At 46.2% G+C, this 23,296-nt stretch overlaps 1 protein-coding gene and 1 long non-coding RNA gene across 8 annotated transcripts in view; one reads left to right on the top strand and one right to left on the bottom strand.

Moving 5' to 3' along the window:
- LOC143823330 (dipeptidase 2-like) overlaps positions 1-23,264 on the bottom strand; it is a 39,088-nt gene extending 15,824 nt beyond the window's left edge. Inside the window, exons 1-11 of one of the 3 annotated variants that reach the window (XM_077309519.1) lie at positions 23,075-23,264; positions 20,890-21,016; positions 16,625-16,754; positions 15,698-15,845; positions 14,553-14,622; positions 13,694-13,870; positions 11,796-11,883; positions 10,504-10,579; positions 8,451-8,586; positions 6,270-6,366; positions 361-625 (exon numbers count right to left, since the gene is read on the bottom strand). In XM_077309519.1, the coding sequence (XP_077165634.1) occupies positions 361-625; positions 6,270-6,366; positions 8,451-8,586; positions 10,504-10,579; positions 11,796-11,883; positions 13,694-13,870; positions 14,553-14,622; positions 15,698-15,845; positions 16,625-16,754; positions 20,890-21,016; positions 23,075-23,205 (1,445 nt within the window). In that variant the 5' untranslated portion in view covers positions 23,206-23,264. Of the gene's footprint in view, positions 1-360; positions 626-1,877; positions 2,278-6,269; positions 6,367-8,450; positions 8,587-10,503; positions 10,580-11,795; positions 11,884-13,693; positions 13,871-14,552; positions 14,623-15,697; positions 15,846-16,624; positions 16,755-20,889; positions 21,017-23,074 lie in introns of those variants that run through there. The other 2 variants (XM_077309520.1, XM_077309521.1) reach the window with 2 other exon arrangements.
- Positions 1,488-13,771, top strand: LOC143823331 (uncharacterized). Of its 5 annotated transcripts, none has more exons than XR_013226463.1 (7): positions 1,488-1,614; positions 2,410-2,472; positions 4,995-6,396; positions 8,090-8,268; positions 11,754-12,069; positions 12,879-12,976; positions 13,659-13,771. It is a non-coding gene; the product is annotated as an uncharacterized LOC143823331 (long non-coding RNA). The 5 variants fall into 5 exon arrangements; XR_013226464.1 differs by lacking the exon at positions 8,090-8,268 and adding an exon at positions 3,639-3,739; XR_013226460.1 differs by lacking the exon at positions 8,090-8,268.
- Positions 23,265-23,296: the final 32 nt, after the last annotated feature.

Genomic DNA, 23,296 nt, shown 5'->3' with positions numbered 1-23,296 from the left:
GTGCCGTTTCCCCCCAAATACCAGAGTATTGCTGTGACATCACAGTGTGATGGTATCATTTCCAGCACATGCTGGAAGTGACATCGCCATGGTGCCAGTGACCGTGCCTCGCTCCCACTCCTGGTGAGTCTCCCTCCATCACCCGCCAGCTGCCAGGAAGAACCTAGCAACCCTCCTTCCCTGGATACACATGAGAAGTGTCTTTGGATGGAGGGCAGAGGAAATTTCCAGCAACCGTCAGCAACATTTGAAGTTGGAATTGACAAGTATTTGAGAAAAACAAAACACTTGATATAGCATCTGACCCAACCCGCCCCAGGGTTACCAAACCATGCTTAAAAAGAAAAAAACCCTACCTACCCATCAATTAAACGTGAACTCTCCATGAGCTGAAGTGCCCGGTCTCTCAAGGCTTTGTCATCTCCAAAAGCCAAGTGGCCCACAAGCAGCATCAAAAAACACAGAAGCATTTTCAGCAGATCTCTTTTGGAGCCCATACGGATTTTGGCTGGATGGAGACATTCATAAAAGAGCATTGTGGCTGCAAAGGAGCACCAGACCCTCCAGGTTTGCTGAAGTTCCACCAGACGTTCGCTGCCCACACCAACAAAGACGTCTCTGGCTGCTTTATGACCAAAGTGGGAAAGAAAAGAATAACAGAAAGTATCGCAGACTGCATTCAGAGCTGACTTTCCAGTTCAAATGAGTCACCAGCATGAAGGGACCACATCCAAGATCTCCTTTCAGGAATCCCTCCCACAAAGGAAAAATATGTAAATATCCCTTTTTAGGAAGGACCTCGTTTAAGGATTACCTCATTCCAATCCCAGTGGGGCCTAGAAATCCCCCCACACAAACCGCTTCTGCGTGAAACTACACACAACAGAAAGAAGCACGGAGAAACTGGCTTCTGGACAGAGGTGGATACATTTAGCCCTGACGGTTATCCCCCTCTTCACAGAATAAACCACCTTAAAAATAGGCCCACTTGTCCAGAGAAGACTCTTATCCTTTTGAGAAAACGGTCAGCGTTTGCACACCCTCTAGTGGCGGTGTCTTCAGATCCCAAGATGAAGATACGGATTTACTCCCTGAATCTCAACCCAAGATCACAGCCAGAGTGCCTCAAACAACTATTTCGAATTGTTGAACAATTCTTTCCCCTCCCCCCCCCACTGCATCTTGGGTTCTGTACATGCCTGCCTTGCAGTGACTTAAGTACAGTGAGGGTGTGACGGCATTTTGCTGATGAACACTGGCCATCATGTGGCGACGTTTAATGTGATTGATTGTTCCAAACAAAGCCATGGTTGCCAACTCTGGTTTAGGAAATTCCTGGGGATTTGGGAAGGGATCTCAATAGGGTGCAATGCTATGGGGTCCTTTCGTCCGTCCCCCCCCTCCAGAGCACCCATTTCCTTCAGGGAGACTGATCTTTGTAATCTGGAGACAGCAGTAAGCCCAGGAGACGCTGGGCAACCGGAAAACAAACACTGCACGTTGTAGGCAGCTGCTTCCAGCATGGTGCGTTAACATCCACCCTGTGCCTCTCCTGATAACACACTTGGCCTCTACTTTAATTGAAATGCTGAAGACCGGCAGATGCTGTGCAAGGTGAATGCGGCCCCTGGCGAGGGATCATTTCAAAGGACAGGTAGCATCAGATAGGAACAGGATGTTTCTCTGGATGTGTTGAGCTTAGAGTTTAAATCTCTGTGGGCCGGACTGGTGTGAAGCAAGCCGAGGCAGTGCTGAGCAGGTAGAGAAAAGAACAAGAGGCAGTCCACAGGGACTTAATTGGTGGCATTTCATTTCTCCCTGCCAAACAATGCCTCTTCCTGCTTCTTTCTCTCCTGCTCCCACAACAGCCAACTTACCTTTATCTGCCCCTCCGTCTGCAGCTCCCACCGAAGCAGGCTCTACCTAGGAAGACTATGGTCAATCATGGGGAGTTGGCTGGGGGCCCAGACCACCGACAGAGTAAGAAAACCTCAAGGATTTGTTGGGGGGGGGCATCACATTCCTCTGTATTGTCCACCCCATATCATTTTCCCTTTCCCAGTCCTGGCAACCCTCATATCCTCTTTTCCTTTCCCTGCCTCATTCTCTCTTTCTCAGCCATTCACCAACCTGCCTTTTTGCCTCCGGTCTGCAACTATATTTGTTTACTATATTTATGTACTTCATTAATACTCCACTTTTCTCCACAAAGAAGCTTAAATTCTGCCCTCCTCCTTTTATCCTTACAAGGAGGTTGGCTATACCTACACCCCCTAGCTTAGAATGCTGTGGTTTCCTAGGAACGGCCACGGAGAGGTTCCATTTCTTAAAGCTGCAGGTACTACTTTTTTTCTTTGTGAGGTGTTTTTTTGTTTTACATTCCCTCCAATGTATTTCTTTACATTCCAGATTTTTCTGCAAACCTGTTTTTTCCCCCCTGTCTTGTCCATTCATGGATTGCAATAACTGGATGTAAGTATAATCAGACTTGGCTATTAAAATATACAAGTGGGAACTCACAAGAAAGTTGCAGGGAGGATTTATCCCCCCCACACACACACCTTTGCTTCCTTCCTTTCCCCCTTCTCAAATAACCTTCTTTCTCCCTTTTTTTACTCACCTCTTTCTCTTTTAATATCCCTCTATTTTCCCCTTCCCCAACAATTTACCTCTCTCCCTCCTCCCCTCCCCTCCCCTTCTCTGTCAATATCCCCCCATTTCAAATCAAATCAAATACTCTTTATTATGGTACTAGACCAGTAATCAAATTACAAAAATACATAAAAGAATCATTGATAATATATCCCCCCATTTCTCTTTCTTCCCCTCCAATCTCCTTACCTTGAACATCTGCAGGCAGACTGTTTAGAAATGGGAAGGGGGACTACAGAGGGGTGTGATTGGGGTAGGAAACTATTTCTCATCCTTAACTCTGCTGTCAGTGCTGGCTTAGTTTTTGAAACTTTCCATGGCAGCAGTGGAAGGGGCTCTCTCAGCCACCCCCCTGCTTCCTTTACTACCACAGTGAGGGGCATCAGGACTCCTGGCAGTGCTCAGAGTTTAGCGATAAACTCATTTTGCTAGACTTTACATGCCTGAAAACAGCCCCCCCTACCAAATACACAATGGGAAAAGTAAGCAATAGTGGAGTTCAGCACTGAAAAGGGGAGAACCACAAATATTCTGCTAAGGTCTCTACCAGAGAATAAACACAGACGGAGGAATCTATCCTATTTTAAGAAAGCTGCCCAGTGTGAAACTGACCAATAAGGAGAGACCAACCTTGTTGCACAAACAAGGAAGAAATTTTGGCATTGCAACATAAAGTCTGTTTTTTCTCATGGGTGTATCCACGCACGCACGCACACACACACGCACACACAACAATGCAATTTCGAAGACAAAAATCAGAGGTGGAGAAAAAGTATGGAGCACATATATTGCATTGCAGTCCACTGGACTTAGAGAGAGAGGGAGAATTAGAAATGAGCTGTGTATGCATAATAGGCACATCGCACCCAGTTCCCCTCCTGACTACAGACACATGTGGCTTTTGTCTGGCAGTTCCCACGGTCCCCCAGCCCAGCCCTCTTCTGTCCAACGGGATCCTTCCTTAGTTCCTCCTTTTTTCACTGCAGATAAGATCCACCCGACAGATAGGAGAGGGGGGAAACTGTTACCAGAATGCTGATTCCATTGACATTGCAGGACAAAGACGACAATGAGAACTTCTCAGAAGGTGCACCTAGATTTTCAACTCTATGAACTGGCAATGTCACCAGAGACTATGGACTATGTGGAAATAGATTTAAAAATTCTCACACTTCAGGAGACAGAATTCCTAAAACGGGCTTGGCACTTCCTAAGAAAGGGAACTACATGACTCATGAGGACAACCAGTGTGGTGTAGTGGCTAGAACGTCAAATTAGGGTCTGGGAGACCGGAGTTCTTCGAATCCCCCCTCTGCCATGGAAGCTTGCTGGGTGGCCTAATTTTCCTCACAGGGTTTGTTGTGAGGAAATGGAAATGACGTCAGTCCCTTTGGATCTCCACTGGAGAGAAAAGCAGAGTATAAATGAAACGAGTAACTTAAACTCCTGAGCTCTGAGATCAACATCTGCAATGTGTGTTTCAGGAAATCTTGGGAAATCTGGCAATTTACGATTAACTGCCCCTTGAAGTTTACATTCCATGCGAAGAACACATAAATTATTTTTTTTAAAACATGGTCCTGTGTTCACAAGGCACTGAAGCAACCCATCTGTCACTTTGTCAGCTTCCTAGCCAAAAAAGCCCAGCGAAGATTCCTGTCCTCCTTTGTCCGACAAGATTTCTAGGGTAAGGTAAAGGTATCCCCCATGCAAGCACCGAGTCATGTCTGACCCTTGGGGTGACGCCCTCTAGCGTTTTCATGGCAGACTCAATACGGGGTGGTTTGCCAGTGCCTTCCCCAGTCATTACCGTTTACCCCCCAGCAAGCTGGGTACTCATTTTACCGACCTCGGAAGGATGGAAGGCTGAGTCAACCTTGGCTGCTGGGATTGAACTCCCAGCCTCATAGTCAGAGCTTCAGATGGCATGTTGGCTGCTTTACCACCTTGCACCACAAGAGACTCTATTAAACAATACAGAAGCCAAAAAACCAACAAGGGGGGTCCTGGTAAGGGGAATGGAGACTTACCAAAAGAGCATCCTGTAAAGCTCCAGTATCACTTCACTTGAGTGTCAGCGTGGCCTAGTGGTTAAGTGCGGCAGTGATTTGGCTTCACAATTGCTCAATTTTTTGCATCTCCAGTAGCATGCAAAAGAACTGGGATCTGGGAACTGTAGTTCTATTAAGGGGTCTAATGTGTCTTCCAGTAACAACAGTCCCCATGTTTCTTCGCAAGTAGCTGCGGGCAGGTAAACCAGTTTCAAACTAGTATTAAATTCATAATGCTGATGTTCTCTTGCAGCAGCTGAACTGGATAACTTTTTTTTTTTTTGGTCTTAGATTACCTCCATAAAACCATCCTGTGATGACTGCAAATTTTAGTGTGGAACAGTGATTTCCAGATTTTCTGCCTTCAGGGGAACTTGGAGAACTTTTACAGACTCATCTGCCATACAATGGTGCTCAGTGAGGAAGATTCTATAGAGTCTTCTACCCAAGGTGTACATGCAGTTCAAGTTGGATTCAGACCAGGCCTGCATGAAGAGACAGCACGCTCTTCAACTAGTGCTGCCAATTTCCAGATGTGCCTTGGAAATCTCCCCAAATTACAACTGATCCTCAGATGATAGCGATCAGTTCCCCTGGAAAACCTGGCTGGTAGATCTTGCCCCAAACCCTGCCCTCCTCAAAGCGCCAACCCCAGCCTCCAAGAATTTCTCAAACAAGAGCTGGCAAGCCTATCTAGAAAAGAGCTGGCAAGCATATCTAGAAAAGAGCTGGCGAGCCTATCTAGAAAACACCATATATTACCCTGAAGCAAAGCACTGCAAGGGAACATTGTCTGCAGCTGGTGGAAGGACTTCCATGGGACCTTCTCCATCATCATGGTACTAAGAAATCCTTGCTGGGCTTCCAAGATTGCCAGAGTTGGAGCAACTTGCTTAGAGAAGCCAGCCTCTAAGTGGGATATGGGGATCCCCCAGAATTAGTGCTCATCTCTAAACTTCGGAGATCCCTGTCCTCCCTAGGCTCCACCACCAAATCTCCAGAAGTTTCCCAAACTTGATCTGGCAACCCTACCCTCCATCCCCTGGCAGTGGCCAATGGTGACTTGGTAGTCCTAACTTGTTGTATATCCCAAGTTCTTCCAAATCTGAAAGAGGCCCTCCTCTAACACCTTCCCTGGTCTCCCTGCACTGTTCTCCCTGAGCCCATACATCCTCCCCTCTCACACACGTACTTAGTAGGGTTGCCAACCTCTGTGTGAGGTTTGGAGTTTCCCCAGAATGAAAACTGATCTTCAGAGCGCAAAGATCAGCACCTCTGGAGAAATGTCATTTGCAGAGGGCAGACTTTGTGGCATCCCAACCTTACTGAGCTCCCCCCTTTACTCCACCCTCCCCGGGTTCTGCCCCCCACCTCTTCAGGAATGTCCTTAATACCTGATCCTTAATAGCTGATCACCTCCAAAGATCAAATGCCATCAATTTATGTGTTTGCATAGCAGATTTATTATTATTTTTTTCTTTCTAACACAACAGCAGTGAAACATTAGACGCCTCATTTTCATCATGAACCGTACAAAATGGTGGCTTCAGTAATTTGTGTACTAACCAACAGGAGGTTTCAGTACTAGGCGGCATTCATTTGCTACCATCTCCAGGTTGATTTCTTCTTCATTTTCTGGCGTCGAAGCCTCATCGTCCCGCACCTAAAATTCAAATCCAGAGTGAAGTTGAAGGTAAGACCCACCAGACGTATGAACCTAGCTCAGTACTGTCTGCTCTGACTGCCAGTCACTCTCTGGCAAAGCAAAGTCCTCCCCCAAATTTGCCACCCAAGATTCTTTAATAGGTGCTGCCAGGGTATGAAGCTGTGACCTTCTGTGCAAGCATGAGAAGTTTACACTGAACCATTTATGCAAAGTGCGGAATGGTACAGAAGATCATGTTTATACCAACTGAGTTCTGCTCGGAAACATCCGTAATATGCATTTAATTTATGGAGCTCGTCTTATAGTAGAAGCCTTCCCATGTTATTGATGCTATGAGAAAAAAGGGCCGTTTCTGCACTTGGAAGTTCACTGCCCCAGCTCCCATGTGGGAGCACAAATCTGGGGTAGATGAGGCGTACCAGGCCAAATATTCCCCCATGTGGGAGCAGGAAGAGTTGGGGCAATCTGCCCCAATTCAAACTCCAGCTGGCCGTCCAGTGTGAAGCCTCCAGTGCAGAAATGGTCCAGGTTTGGGCCGAGTGTAAATGGGATGGAGGCGGGAAGAAGGAAGGAAGAAGTTGGTGCAGATCAGCGATTTATAGTCCCCTAATTTACAAAGGTTACTGAAAAATATATCAGTCAAAACATATCCAGCTCATTTTGGGGGCTGTTTTAGTGCTGTTCATTCATCATATTGGGCCAATTTGGTTCCCCCTCCCTTTGGAGGTGCCTTGTGATGGATATGACAACTCCAGATTGCTAACTGCACTGAATGTTCTCAGAGTGAGACACATAAATTGTTTTGCTAGCAAAAAAAGAAAGATTCCAGATGATATTCAAATCTATAGACCTATTTAGATGAATGTAGATTTTAACTTAATTGTTTTTTGATGTTGTTTGCCCAACCTGAGCAGCACTGGCAGGACAGGCTAGAAAAAGAAAGTATTTATTCATTCATTTATTTTCCTTTTTGTAATTCATTTGTGTGCGTGTGTGTTTATTTCTGGAGATATAAAGCAGAGCCACCATACGGAAAGGCATTCTGCGATGCAGTGGGAGCAGGAAATCACACCCTTGTGGATGGAAATCCCTTAGATTAACGGAAATTAGCGGTAGATGGAAGACTGTATGTCATGTTGCATGCCACATCCAATAATTTCTTTTGATATGCTTCAAAATATGCTGCCACTAACTTCTTACTTCTGTACCAAATGGGCAAGATGGTGGTCAACATGACCGTTCACTTGACCTATTTCTTGATTTGGAGGAAGGGCGAATGTTCTGAAGGGCTTCCACCTCTTTCTGTGCTCCTCTACTGAAAACAGATGCTGTGTTTCTAAGCTTTTTCTGGGTTACCCCAGAATTTCTCCAACTTTGTTGAGCCTGTGGCCCCATCTTGAATTAAAAATGGGTATTGGGCACTACCATAAAATGGCTGCCATGTGAACTAGGCCTAGAGGGCCCAGCTGTCCTGCTGTAGCAGTAGCTTTCTTTGGCTTCCCCTCTAGAGTTCCCTACCATGGGAAAGTTAAAAGAGCTCTTTGGCATCATGGGACACCATTTCTGGTGAACACCATTATGATGGGGAGACATGCTGAGATTTAAACAGAGGTTTGGGTCAATTCTAAGACATCACTCCCAGCATAGTGATGGGACTGGCACTGGAAGTGACATCACACGTCAATGTGATGTTGAGAAGATTGTCTCATCCTCCTCACAGCTCTCCTGCTAAACCTAACCAAGGCAATCATAACATGCTTGGCTATTCCAATAGAAGTAGCCTCCTTTGATTGAGGCAGGTGTTTCCAAAATGGCTGCTTCCTCTAGACATCAAGATGATGCTTCCTTTTCTATGGAACCAGCAGGCACCACATAGAAGGTTGCTGCACTACACAGAAGGTAAGAACTCACAGGCTTCTCCCACCCCAAATGGTCTTAGAGATCCCCTACCTGGTCTGATTCTAAATTCACGACTATTCATGTTTGGTGACCAAGCCATGCTTAAGATAAAGAAGGTCTAGGGGGGAAACAAAACCAGACCCAAGTGTGGCTCATCCTGTTATAATTTTCTTCTGCCTTACTTTTTCCACCTCCCGGAAAACACGGAGGAAGTTCTCTTTCAGAACGCCTCGTATTTCGTCGTCACTCCAGCCTCTGTCCAAAAGAGTTTGGATGATTGTTGGGTATTTGGAAACGTCCTCCAGGCCTTCGGGGTACCTATTGTAAACAAAAGAAAACAGAGAATCAATGCAAATCTCATCCCCCGACGGAGCTGGAGGGCCCGTAAAATGGAGCTCTTCTACCAGGTCTTTGGTTGAGACCGGGTTGTGTAAGAGCTTTGCCCCCCACCCTGGCTTCGCTATATCAATCATTGAACCCCTTTGTGGATGGTTGTGGAGGGGGTGGAAGGATTTTCTTTCTACCATCTGGAGGTTTATGGTTTTAAGGATTGGGAATTGTATGGATTTTTATGTAATCCGCCTTGAGTCCCACCAAGGAGGAAGTCAGACTATAAGTGTAATGAATGAATGAATGAACAAACGAACGAATGAATCTGATGAAATGCTGGAATAAACTTTGCTAGTCTTTGATTTCTTCTTTTTTTACTGCAACTAACTAGTACAGCTAAAGCTGTTGAAATTTATACTCTATTCAAACTATTTTGTTTGATGTCGTAAAAATACCAGCTCCCCCTGGGATAGAAATGGGGGCATTTAAAGTGTGTGAGTTTAGCAGTTCCAGCAATCCAAAAAACATCTCTTCAAAAAGCTCACCATTGTTCCTCGCTTTATTTGGTTATGGATCCCAAGTACAAAAATACTGAGACTAGATTTTCTTTTTCTGGCATAAATTTTATGTCTGAAAAGCCAGATAAGGCTGTAACTGGCACTCATCATGGAAGCAGTTTTTCTTGGTTGGGAGATTCGGAGAAAAGGATGCTTCCTTTGATCCTTTGTGCTGGGACTCCAGTTCCAAAAGACATGGGCCTTTTATGCATGAGTGCTTTCATTTATTTCTCCACAGTGGCTTCCCAAGCCACTTACATAATTCTGCCTCAATATTCCCCAATGCAAGCTGGCAGCCAGGCTCTTGAAGGCTTAGGGAAGGGACGGGGAAACTGAAGGATACACCAATGCTCCTGAAGAGGCCTTTTTTGGTGATATACTTTCGGGATTTTTTGGAGGTTTAAAAACTGAGTAATGAAATAGCCTTTAATCCCTTATTCTCAATTACTCATTCTGAAAGACCCATCTTTGGAAGGAGGGTGAAATAGCATGGAGGAGAATGGCAAACAGGGTGGGAGAAACAAATGCTACCTTTCCACATTGACCAGTCCTGATTTAGACCCCATTAGGGCCCGCTTCAAAAAAATGAAAACAGGATTTTTGGGGATTGCTTGGCTGCAGGGCAAATGAGGGAGCGATTCAGGACCGTGCCTGAAAAGGCAAATTTCAGTGTGGAAACGGACTAAAAACTTGTTGCAAATCCGAATGTGACTGGCCCAAGTCACCCAGCTGAAAGCATGTAGAGGAGGGGAGAGTCAAACCCGGTTCTCCAGATTAGAGGTTGCTGTTCTCACCCATTACACCAGGATGGCTCGCAGTGGCCTAGACTCAACCCCCGGTCTGCGGCCCGGTAGCGGGCCGCAAAGGCCATGGTACCGAGCCGCTAGCGGCTGCGCCTGCCTCCCCCCTTGCAGCGAGAGGGGGGGAAAGAGGCAGGTGCAGCCGCCGGCACGCCAGCGACGCAAACGTGCACACGTGGACCTGCCGCGCATGCGTGTTTGCACCCCCTGCTGGGGAAAACGCACATGCGCGGCAGCTCTGCGCATGTGCATTAGCGCCACCTAGTGGCGAAATCGCATATGCACGGTTACTGCACGTGCATGTTTACGTGCGGCGGCGGCCGGTCCGCCGGCTCTCTCCCACCCTCGGAGGCGGTCCCCAACTACAAGAAGGTTGGGGACCGCTAGCCTAGAGAGAAGCTGTACTGGCTTGTGAAATCTGGGTTGCCTTACATGAGAAACCGATCCAGGGGGAAGCCTGCAGTGCCAAACCCGTTTTGCACACCCCAGCTGTCTCCACGTAAAAACATAAAGACATTTTCTAAAAATTCAACTTTGTTTTTACTAACTCATTCATGCCGTCGTATTCGCCACCGATTCCGATGTGTTCTGCCCCTATCGTTGTCTTTATGTGGTCAAAATGATCTAAATGGGAAGGGGGGGGAGAAAAAGAAAGGAATTAGTATATAGCAAAGAGGGAAAGGCTGTTTTTGCTAATTCCTTCCAGTTTATTGCATTTCCATCCTGCTTTTTAGATAAAGGGTTGTATTTTGTCAGGCGTGAAGGCCATCCCTCAATAAGAACACTGCACATCCCTTTCCGCCATATGGAGTAGGTTGCCGACTCCGCTTGGCAAACTCCTGGAGATTCGAGGCTGGTGCCTGCGGAAGATGAAGTTTGTAAAGGGAAGAAACATCAAGGATATGATGCCATAGAGTCCATCTCCTGAAATGGCCATTTCCTCCCACTGCCTGACCCGTGTAGTCTGGAATTCAGTTCTGATTCTGGGCAACCACCAGGCTTCACCTGAATATTGTTGCCAGCTGTGGGTTGGGAAATACCCAGAGACTGAGGGGAGGTAGAGCCTGTGGAGGTAGGAGTTTGGGAAGGGGAGGGACCCTACCATATTGGGTTCACCTTCCAAGGCAGGCATTTTCCCCCTAAGGGAACTGATCTCTGTAACACAATAAAATCAGAGCCCAGTAGCACCTTTAAGACCAAAAAAAGATTTATTCGGGGGGTGAGCTTTCAAGTGCAAGTTCTCTTCCTCCTAAGAAGAAGAGTTGGTTTTTATACCCCACTCTTCACTGCCCGAAGGAGTCTGAAAGCAGCATACAATTGCCTTCTCTTCCTCTCCTCACAACAGACACCTTGTGAGGTAGGTGGGGCTGAGAGAGCTTCTGACAGGACTGCTTGGTCAGAACAGCACTATCAGGGCTGTGAGGAGCTGAAGGTCACCCAGCTGGCTGCATGTGGAGGAGCGGGGAATCAGCTCTTAACCACTACACTGCACTACACTGCAGTTGGAATTCTGGGTGATCTCCAGACCCTCCTTGAAGACTGGCAACCCTACATCTGAGGCTGAGAACCCTGTTATGGAGTGAAAAGGCCAGGAACGTCAAGGAAGGGGAGTGGAGGAGACAGGTGGCAGATAAGGATCAATGGATGAATAGTCAGTTCTCAACCTTGACCCTTTCCTTGCCACCTGTTCTAACTTAGCAATTGCTTGGATAACTCCTGCCCAACCTGGAAACAGAACACAATGGCAATCCAGGCTGTACTCTGGAATACCTAAACCTGTCTTTCTCCCCAACTCTAGAGGAACGAACAGAAGACGCCAATGGAGTAGCCACCAGCCTACCTGCCACAGCTGAAATGGTTGGCTGCTTATCTCCACAGGCTACGATCGTCTTATCAAAGGACACCATCAGAATTCCTTTGTTGACTTTCTGCAAAGAAGAAGACAAATAGAAACGTTCCCATTCCTTGGTTCTCCTTACGCCAAAGACAGACTGATCCCATTTTCCTATGCAAGTATCTCTTGAGAGAAGGACAAACTGAAGAATGAGGTGATAGAATGAGCTGTACAATCTCAGGAGTTGATGGAAGACATCATGTTAGTAGTACTTCTTCAGGTACATATTCCCTGCCAAATCATTTGAATGTATCAGGCAGAGAGTTCTTCGTGTACTGTGAACACACGAAGCTACCGTATCCTGAGTCAGACCATAGGTCTATCAGAGCCGGTATCATCTTTGTTTGACAGGTTGTTCCACCGCTTAACCATGCAGTACAATGGCCTTTTTGCACAGGCTTGTTCTCCTACAGAGGAAAGAAATGAGGTCCACACTGAGGCTAAATGGGGTGAAAGAAATAAATGGTGCAAAAAGAACAACCCCTATGTTTCACATTCAGCTTCATCCGGGGGGGGGGGGATTACTGAAAATATAAAACATAGAATATATTAAATGCATCATTTAAATAATTGATATGATACAGCACAATTTCCCAGAGCATGCACAGAGTGCAATTTGTCATTTTTATGTCTTGTGGAAATATAGTATGGGTCAATGCTGGTTATTCAGCCATTCAGGATACTTTGCCTTTTGCACCATTTGGTTCTTTCTCTTTGCTTTCCTTACAACCCAGCTGATGTCTATTGCCTCCCCATCCCAGCTGCATAACGACTCTGCTTAGGAGGCAATCATTTAATTAGACAATTAAATCACCCTCAATTTGTATAAATCAGTCATCAATAAATACTGTTCTTCAATAACATCCTACCCCCCAGTGTTTATCTAAGTAGTATTTAGTGACACGCTAATGGATGCCAATCAGTTTAACTCAGCAGTGTCTTTGCACATGCATAGTTTTGTGAAAACCTGGTTCAGATCCCTCAAAAATCATATACCGTAAATCAGTCATCAATAAACCTGTGTTTCAGTGAATGCTGAGTCCACTTTGGCAGCAGTAAGGGACTGCTCGGTATGAACCAAACAGATGGAGTGATTGCTTCACCCCTGATTGCTACCTCTGAACAAGGTAACCATCTATTGTGCTCACAGACATATTTACAACATCCCTGGTACAGATTTGCCCTAATGTGTTGTCAGAAACCAAAGCCTGGGTCCCCTTGGGTTATTGTTCCTTATCCCTTAAGCAGTACCCCAAACTGTGGGTCATCAGGGGTGAAATGAACACAGAGTGCAGTCTGATGGAAAACTCAACAAAGTATAACAGATCAGTCCCAGTGGCATGGCTTTCAGGAAGAATGATTAAATATTGAGAATTTATGGCAGTGAGGGGTGGGGGTGGGTGGTTGAACTACCTTCCAGGCATAGCCCAAATTTTAAGATGTGAATTCAGTGGGGGCTAAACATTGTTTATGTTGATCCACAGAAGGGTTATGTCCCCCAACAACTTTACAAGGAGAACAGTATATCTCCTTATCCAGAAGTCCCCAATGCCATCGGACCTGCCAATTCCTTTCCTGATGCCCACTAAGCGCTTTTAGCAGGGCAATGCCTGCAGTGTTGAAGAGTCACCATTATAGTTATGTATCACCTTGCTCCCTGACATTTTGTGGTTGGCTTTGCCTCCTGTGGCAGCCATTCTGTAATTGACTCCACCTCCTGTGGCAGCCATTTTGTGATTGCGAATTCCAAATATGCCCACAGACACAGAAAGGCTGAGGACCCTTGCCCTCGTCTCTCTCTCTTCACAGTTTTCATCAGGTAAGAGAGAAAAAGGCCCGCTTACCAGACGTTGCAGAACATCATCAGGAATGTTCCTGGGGTTGTTGCAAATGGCTTGGGCTCCTGTGTGGCTGAACATGACCGGCGCTTTGGAGAGCTCCAGGACAGCCATGGCCGTTGCTGGCGTTGCGTGAGTTAAGTCGATTATCATGCCCAGACGATTCATCTCCTTGACCACTTCCTAGAAGAATATGGGAAGAGGGCTTGATAGGTTCTGAAAGTTCATTCATTCATTCATTCATTCATTCATTCATTCATTCATTCATTCATTCATTCATTCATTCATTCATTCATTCATTCAATTTATTGCCCGCTGCTCCCGAAAGGCTTCCGGCACATTACAATCTTCTGAACAAAAACCCCAATAAAAATCCCCTTAAAACAGACATAAAATCAGATTACATATATATAAACACTTAAGACACAGTCGCTAACTTGCCTCAGCTCTAGCAATAGCCCCAATATCATCTAGAGGGGGAGGGAGGAAGAGGGTGCTGCCACCACCGCTTCTATTGGAGGAGGCCTGATCTACCTGGCCTCCCAGCCTCAACCGTAGACCTGGTGGAAGAGCTCAGTTTTGCAGGCCCTGTGGAATGCTGAAAGCTCTCGCAGGGCCCACAGTTCCTCCAGGAACTCCTTCCACCAGACAGGGGCCAGGACCAAAAAGGCCCTAGCACTGGTCTAGGCCAGGCGTGCTTCCCTGGGGGCAGGAAACGTTCAGCTCAAAAGGTAATTGGCTAGTGCCACAACCACAGAGACCACTCTCAGGGGCCATGTTAACCCCCCCCCCACACACACACATTGTTTTCAATCCACATTTGAAAAAGGACACACATTAAAAAGAAACATATGTGCTCACTTACTGCACCAAAAGCTGCCAAGGGTTCAGCATTTAAATACAAAGTGTGCTCCTTATGTGTAGCCGATTGTGCCCTAAAAATAATTAAAAAAATAAAAGGACGAAGGGGGAAACCCCCATTATACACATACATTCCCCTGAGTACTCTAGCAGCTGCATTCTGCACCAGCTGGACTTTCCAGGTCAAGGACAAGGGGAGGCCAGTGTAGAGAGAGTTACAGAAGTCAGTCTCGAGGTGACCATTGCATGGGTCACTGTGGCCAGACAGTCTAGGGGGGTTAGTAAAATGTCATGTGGGCTACTCCCATGACCTGAGCCTCCATGGAAAGGAAGGCATCCAGAATCACCCCTAATTTCCTAGCTATGGTCATGATGGTAAGCTGCTCCCCCACCAGGGTGGGTAAATGCACTTCCTGTCCTGCCCCTTTCCTACTCAGCCACATGACCTCCATCTCAGAGGGGTTGAGTTTCAGGAGACTCTGCTCTAACCATCCAGCCATGGCTTCCAAACATCTGGCAAATGTATCAGGGGAGGAGGTTGGGCCATTCATGAGGAGATAGAGCTGTATGTCATCGACATATTGGTGACAGCCCAGCCCATAGCACTGGACCAGCTGTGCCAGAGGGTACATAAAGATGTTAAATAGCATGGGGGAGAGTACCGCTCCCTGTGGGACCCCACAAGGGAGTCGGAAGGGACATGATAAATCCTCTCCCACAGCCACCCTCTGTGTTCGGTTCCAGAGAAAGGAGCACAGCCACTGAAGGGTTGCCCCCGAATTCTGGCCCTGCCAAGGCCCTCAAACGTTACCAACAGTTTTGAGCACGACGAGCATGATGCAGCTGGCACCAGAGATCATCCACCAATGCAACAACACCGTCTCTACCCTGTGGCCAGGAAGGAAGCCCAGCTGGTATGGATCAAGCGCTATTCAGAACCCAGCTATTCAGGAGCAGAGGCAATCTGCCGCTGCCTTCCTCTGCAGAGCCTTCCTTGGTGGTCTTCCGTCAAAGCAACAGTCCTGCTCAGTGTCTGAGATCTGATTGCCAATGACATGCCTATAACATGCCACCTCCCCTCCCTTTAACTCTCAAGCTTATCCGAATAGGAGAAGTCTGATTGTTGAAGGAATGGTTGTTGTAAGTTACCAGGGTGTGTTGCAGAAGGCTGTGAGAGTCAGGTAGCGAACTCCCAGCTCATAATACATCCTCAGAGTCGCAAGGCTGCTGTCGATGGTGTGACCCCCTTCGAGACCGATCAAGCATGCGATCTTATCACTTCCAATGTCAGCAATGCCTGGACACAAGCAGCACAAAAACAAGGATGATTAAACCTGAGTGGCCCTTCTGCCTTTAGGGGCTGTTCTGGACCTGTTATGAGTCATTCAGTGAGATCCTGATTCAAATCAAGCGTTTCAGGGTTCTGGCTTTCCAGAGTAGATTTGAAGCTAGCTCCTTCACTGTAGACCGATTCTGCAGCAGGATCTGGTTCCTTCATGTGGGCTGACAACTGTATAGACTTAGGTCAGAATTACAACCTAAAGAGCCCTGAAAATTGTTGGGATTTGCAAGATTTGTAGTTTGCGCGATTCAGTAGCATATGATAAAAATCCTACAGGGTACCTCAGAGGAGATGTCTATCTATTTAGCATAATTTGGTTAGGAACTTCCTGGTATTTTTTCCAAATAATCTCCTCCAGTATCCCGATTGGCTTAATTTGAGGCTTCCTGCTCCTTTGAGGACCCTTCCTCCCTACTTGCCTGCAGAACAAAACAGACAGACTGTATGAATGCAGAACAGTTAGGCAGTTAGGTCTCTCTCCCCTCTTTCTATAAAGAGTTGTTTCTCTTCCTGATAAAACTATTTTATTCTTTTAAGCAGCCTGGTGCCGCACGTGAGGATTTAACCTCTGCCAACAAAAGCAAGGGTGACGTTGACTTTTCTTCCCCAAATTTCCTCCCAAACCATGCTACAGCACTCTGAAGGGTCTTAGGTCTGTCTGTCTAAAATAATTTCCTGGAGCCTAAGTATATGTTTTCAAAGCAGAAGGAATATTTTTAAAAAAATCTGATCACCTTGAGCAGATGTTACCAATTCAAACTCATCGTACTTTTTACACATCCGTTTGACAACATCGATCTGTTCCAGGGAGAGACGCACTGCATCTTTGTTCTGAGCTCCGCAGAGGATGTACAGGGTCCAAAACTGGAGGTGACATTAGTAAACATCATTGATTGATTGTTTGTTTCATTACAGGATGTAACACCCTACTTTCCACGATGAAAAGTTTGTGGAGGAGCAAAGACATTTTTAAAAATAAACTCCAATAATAAAAGATGATAAGAAGGTCGACGTATGAATACATATACATTAAAAAAACCAGGAGAATATAAAAGCAGTAATGACCCCAAACAAATTAATCACTGTAAAAATCCTGGTAAAATTATAGTCTTTCCCAGGATTTAAATATAGATCAAGCAACATCTCTGGTTTGGAAAATACATGGGCACTTTGGGGCTGCGAATGGGCAGGATTTGGGGAGGGGTGAGATCTCAGTAGAGGATAATGCTATGATGTCTACCCACCCAAGCAGCCATTTTTTCTAAGGAAACTGATCTATTTGGTCTGGAGATGGAAGAGTGTTTGCACACGAAAGCTCACGCCCTTAATAAATCTTTGTGGGTCTTAAAGGTGCTACTGGATTCTGATTTTATTGTGCTACTTCAGACCAACACGGCTACCCATTTGAATCTATAATCCCAGGGGATATTGGTATTGTATTGGCAAATAGCATTCACAGATAGAGTTGCCAACACTGGACTGGGAGATTCCTAGAGATTTGGGGTGAAGCCTGGCAGGGTCCTTATTGGAGTACAGTCCCACAGAGGTTACCCTGTGCAGCCGTTTCCTGCAGGAGAATTGATTTCTGTAGTCTAGGTATCTGTTGTTATTCTGGGACAATTCCAGGCTGCATTTGGAGGGTGGTAGCCCTGCTTGGACTTATGCAATGTCTCTGTTTGAACACTGTGTGTGTTTGTAATTTCAGAAATGAGGAAAATAGAAATGATTTTTCTTTCTCAGCCCTTCAGGGAGCTTCTCCTCCCACTTGTATTTATTGATAGCCAGGCTGTTCTTCCCCTCCCAAATTCTCTTTGGCTTTGTTCCTTGAAAAAGCAGACTCCAGGGTTCCTTTTCATACTGGGTGATCCAGCATAGTTGAATGTATTCCTAATCATTTCCTTCAGAGGAGTGGGAGAAACAGGGACAAGAGTCTTTAATGCATTTTTTTTTCTCGGTTGTAAAGCATGCACATTTGTTTTTGTAATGGTGCATGAGATGCGTATAAAATTAAATGTAATGCCCTGTCGCGTTGGATGCAGAGATGTCTCCAGGCCCTACCTGGAAGTTGGCAAACCTGTTTGTGGGCAGAGGGCCACAGCAGAACAAGAAGAGATAAGGGTTAACTGTTGCCCTAATGGCCATTTTGGCTGGCTTGCTGTGGTTATACCAGGGGAGCCCAAATGCTTATGGTAATTACGTTTTAATTCAAAAAGAGGCTAATTTATTAACACGATGGTGGAATGTATCTGCTCTAGTTATGTTTATCTACTGAGAAAACATATGTTCTGCCTCTCCGGACAACCTGTTCAAGACAAGTCACAAATTTATACGTATAAAATCACAGAATCATCAAATCACAGAGCCATAGAGCCGGAAGGGACCTCTAGGGTCATCCAGTCCAACCCCTTGCCGAACGCAGGAAATTCACAATTACCTGCCTACCCACAGTGACACCAATTCCATGCCCAGATGATGTCCAAAAAAACAAAACAAAACGTAATCATATATGATTAAACTCAACAAAACTACTAACAATCCAACTGTTAGAACCAGCATAAAACATTTGGCAGTAGTTATTTTATTTTTATTTTATTTCCTTTGCTTACAGCCCATCTTTCTCCCTGAGGATCAAAGGAGATTACAAAACATATTATTCTTATTTATTAGCCTTTTCGTACCCCCCTTCCCTGCAATCAGACATTAAAGGCATCCCATGAAAAGTGGAGTTGGACTAGGATTGCAGAACTGGCAAAAATGCAGACCAAAAAAAAAATAGTCTAAGGTTTTACCAGAGAGTGCCTGGTGATTCCTAGAGCTACCCACAGTCACTTCCAAGTTAGAGAAGGAAGTAGCTCTGGCAGCGGGCAGAGCACGTCAGCTAGAGTTTTCCTAGGAAGCTGCTACCTTGGGTAGGGAAGGAGGGAGAGCTGAAGAGAGAGATCAGAAAATGGTAGATTGGCTGGGAAAGATAATTAATGCAGGAGGATGCAGGATGCAGGAGAAGGGAAAAAGCAATGGGAACGGCCAGGGAAGGGAAAGAGAAAATAGTGAGGAAGAGAATATGGGAGACAATGTGATGTCCCATGCAGTTCCTTGCAGCTGCCTAGTTGTTCCTAGAGTGGCCAGTTCTGAGTGAGGAAATATCAGAAGACTTGGGGAGCAGAGGCCAGAGGAGGTGAGTTTAGGGAGGGGAAAGGCCTCAGAAGGTATAATGCCATATAATTCACCGTCCAAAGCAGCCCTTTTTTTGAAGAGAGATTGATCTCTGCTGACCGGAGATCTCAGTTATAACAGTGGGAGATCTCCAGGTCCCATCTGGACTCCAGCAAACCTAAGCAACCCTCCTGAACTCTTCCATTATACTACCATTGTAATCTCTTTATTAAAATGACCTACTGAACAACTTCTGCAAACTGATAGAAGTCCCTGAGTGCCATAATCTTAGGAATGACCGTCTAGCCCAAAACCACAAATGATTTCCCTTGAGGGCTTTAACATGTAGGTTGAACAGCATGGAGGATGATTGAACTTTTGGGATCCCACTTAGCATCCGTTCAATAATCAGGACAGGTAAGGATCTAGGGCACAGATCCTAGGAACCTGCCAGCATCCATGGCAGCAGCTGGATCAAAATGATCCCTAGCTGAGCGAGAGGATGCACTGGACTTTTCTGGTGTCTCAGCTATATTTCAAGGTTTTGGATTCTGCCTCCAGAGCTGGGTGGTACCATGTTGATAATTTCCAGAAGCTTCTCGTTCCAGGCTCCTACTGTGGCCTCAACAGAGTCGTAAAATCAGCCAGGACATTCTGGAAACCCAAGTGGATCCACTCATCTCCATGGGTGGAAGATTTCCTGTGGAGTGCTGGTACCACATACCTTGAGGAAGCAGGGCTCAGTCCTTTAAAAAATTAAATCTGAGATGTGTCCGTTGTTGCACAGAGGGCCCATAACAACCTGAGAGAGACCATCACAGCCTGCCAAGCTCTGGAATCCTGAGCATGAAGGTCAAAATCACCAAGAACAATCCATTTGGGTGTCTCAAGCAACAACTGCAAGATGACTTCTGTTAGGTCAGACAGGGGGCCTGGCAGGGAACTGCTGGCGAATAAACAGAATGTCAGCCTGTCCCTGGTGCCTAACAGACGGAACAAGCAATCAATCCCAACTATTCTTTGCACCAGAAATCTGAAAGGCTCGTAGCAAATGACAGCGACCTCCACTGTCATTCGAGAATGATAGCTACCTCCTCCAGAGGTGTGTGGGTGTGTGTTGATGAAAGATCACACAACAACGAGACATGGACAGAGGTGCTGCATCATTTTCTTCCATCCTGCTCTTGGTCAGACAAGTCAGATCAGTTTTCTTCTCCATTAACCCAGGCAGGAGTGCAGCTTTATTCTGCACTGATCCGGTGTGGAACTAAAATAACAATGAAGGGGAGGCAGTAGGCAGTCCCACCCCCACCGCCCCCACCCCAGCATCAACATCTCTCAGGATGGGTCGTGTCAAGCTTACAAAGTTTGTCTTTAGCAACCTAAGCCTTCAATATGTCTGTTCGCATTTCTGTATTTCCTTAATAAATTTCCAACTGCATACCTACATAGTGGAGTAATTTTGGACCGAGTGTGTGATGGAGCAGAGCAAACGTAACTGTTTCCACACTAGCAATATTGTTCGGATTTGCATTTTTAAAGAGTTAACTATTTTGTTTGTTTCTGCACTAAACTTTGCTTCTTCAGGCATGGTCCTGAATTGTTCCCTCACTTGCCCCACAACAAAGGAATCCCCAGGAAACCAGATTACAACTTTTCAAGTGGGGTCTAACAGGTCTAATTCCAGGCTGCCCAATGCAGAAATGTATGCCGTCGGGTTTTAATCTGCGCCCACCTTTTTGAGTTGTTTAAGAATGCCCCTTTCCTCGTCACCATCCTCTCTCCCCCATCCCACTTACAGTCCATGCAGGTTTGCAGACTGTGTTTGCGATCCCACCCCGCTCACCTGAGCACCAACACGGCCCTCCTTCAGCCTGTTAATATTGGTGTTGGTGGTATCAAGCGTCCTGAGGTCAATCCCACTCAGACGGTTCTTGTACAGCCATCTCAGCTTCAGTGGCAGATCATTGTGACTGCAGGGCAAAAAGACAGAACAGCCTCACCATGTAGGACAGAACGCCTTTTGCCAAACAGAAGCACGTTCCCAAAATGGGATGTCACGCTGTCATCTTTTTGCAGGGAACCACCTAGAGGAGAAATCATTTGTGTATGGCCAGCGCAGTCAAGTTGCAACCCCAGCAAGGAGCTTTCAAGACCAATGAGAAGCAGAGGTAGCTTGCCATGGCCTTCCTCTTCCAGGCTTCCTCAGGGGCTTCCATTGCTTAGCTCAGGGGTAGTCAAACTGCGGCCCTCCAGATGTCCATGGACCACAATTCCCAGAAGCCCCTGAGGAAGCCTGGAGGAAGGGGCTTCTGGGAATTGTGGTCCATGGACATCTGGAGGGCCGCAGTTTGACTACCCCTGGCTTAGCTGATCATGCTTAGCTTGTGTGATCTGATGAGATGGGGCTCTTCCATGCTGCCTTCCCTCTCCAGGAAATCACTGAGGAGACTTCAAAAGAGGTTCTTCATTCAACCTCCCCTCTAGCCATTGCCTTTAGCTGTTTCTTGCCCAAATTCAAAACCCAAACACCTGGGTTCAGAAAGCAGACAGAAAGGCTAGTGAAGGTTTGTATATCTCTTTGGATGAAGAGAATGAAGGCCTCTAGGTTCAAAACACAATGCTCTGAAGCAAAATACCAAGTAAATGATGCCCAGGGGCATGGCTAGGGTTACGCAGGAACCATAAAGGGTGGGGGTCAACCTCAACAGCAAGGGCAGTCAGTCACGCTCTGCTGCAGGCAGGCTGCAGGACATTGGATAGCTCCAGCTTGTCCATCCCCCTGCTAGAGACAAGGTGGATTCTTCATGAGCTCATAAAGCTCTCAAAGCTTAACCCCCAGTCACGAAGTTCTTTCTGGACATTATCATCTTTGTTGATGTAATCAATAAGCCTTCCAACTTCACGCATTCTTTGCTCTGGTGGAAGTCTTGTATGTGCGGCTAAATCTTTCATCACATTAAAATCACTTCGCATTTTATCCGTTAGTCCTGTAAGGTAGCAGAGCTCAGGAATGAGAACGGCTGGTCTAGCAATGTCACCTTCAGGGCCTCTCTTCCTTTTAGGCTGACTCACTAATACAGGCTGATTCAAGTCAGTGATTTCCTGGTTATATTGCTTTTTGTAGTAGTCCACAAAGCTGATTTCAGATCCATCCGATTTTTTAAAAACATTTTGGGGATTGGAATCCCAATCAATGTCATCCACCCGGTATGTTTTGTTGTTGTATCTTGTATCTTGTATCCAAGCTCAGACAGGTCTAGGCTGACCCTACACAGACACACACACCTCAGGGGTGGTGGTGCAAGGAATGTTCCTTAAAATGTTGGTGCTCAGACACATATGACATCTGGTAATTATTTGATAAGCATCTGGCACTTCCTGGGAGGAGGGGTCCTCTGTTGAGTCTCCAGCAAGTAGGACTTGGTCCCAATGACTTTGGAGGCTGCTGGAAAGGCAGGTCTTATGGGATGCCAGCTGTGTAATGTAGAGTACTGGGGTTTATGTCCAGAGTTTCTGCTTTCACCAAGCCTATTCTTCCCTGGATAGGGATTGTTGACTTGGACGGGTTATGTAATGTAGGGTTACTAAGCCCCAAGTGTCAGCAGGGGATCTACCTCCTTCAGGTCCTGTTGCATGGCAGGGGGAAAACAACTGAAAAAGAAAAACAAGGCCTCATCCACTTACAAGAAGTTCTTACCATAGAGTTCCTGGTGGTTCCTAGAGCTACCCAGAAGTTTTTTTTTTTTAAGTAGCTTTAGAAATCACTGGAAACTGTGTTCTTCCTGTGAGTAGATGAAAGCTTGTTTTTCTTTTTAAATTTTTATCCCAGGATGCTGTCCTGCCCACAACCCTCCTGCTGGTTGCCAGCAGGTAACCCTAACATAAGCCCACATCAAACGCTGGCCTAGAGAACGCCCCATCTGAGTCAGCCGCAGGCTCACTGGGTGGGATTCCCACCACAGCAGCTACAACATGCGCTCACTATGCTCTTCTATGTTCGAGAGAGGAGATAAGCCATTTCTACGTACGCATCAATTAAACGGGTTTCTGTCATGAGCTCAATCGCCTTCTCGTTCTCCGATCTGCAGCTGTGAAGAACTTCAAAGAGGAGAATCGACAGCCACAGAAGCAACTTGAGCTGAGCTCTCTCGGCCTTCATGTTCACAGAATGGAGATGCTCACAAGCTGGCAAACAGAGGCTGGTTGGATGTCCGGTATATACCCTCTGCCCCCATCAGACCCCTTTGTTC

The sequence above is a fragment of the Paroedura picta genome, chromosome 14, assembly GCF_049243985.1.
Source record: "Paroedura picta isolate Pp20150507F chromosome 14, Ppicta_v3.0, whole genome shotgun sequence".
Taxonomy (NCBI): Eukaryota; Metazoa; Chordata; class Lepidosauria; order Squamata; family Gekkonidae; genus Paroedura; species Paroedura picta.
This window is presented reverse-complemented; position numbering and strand designations above follow the sequence as displayed.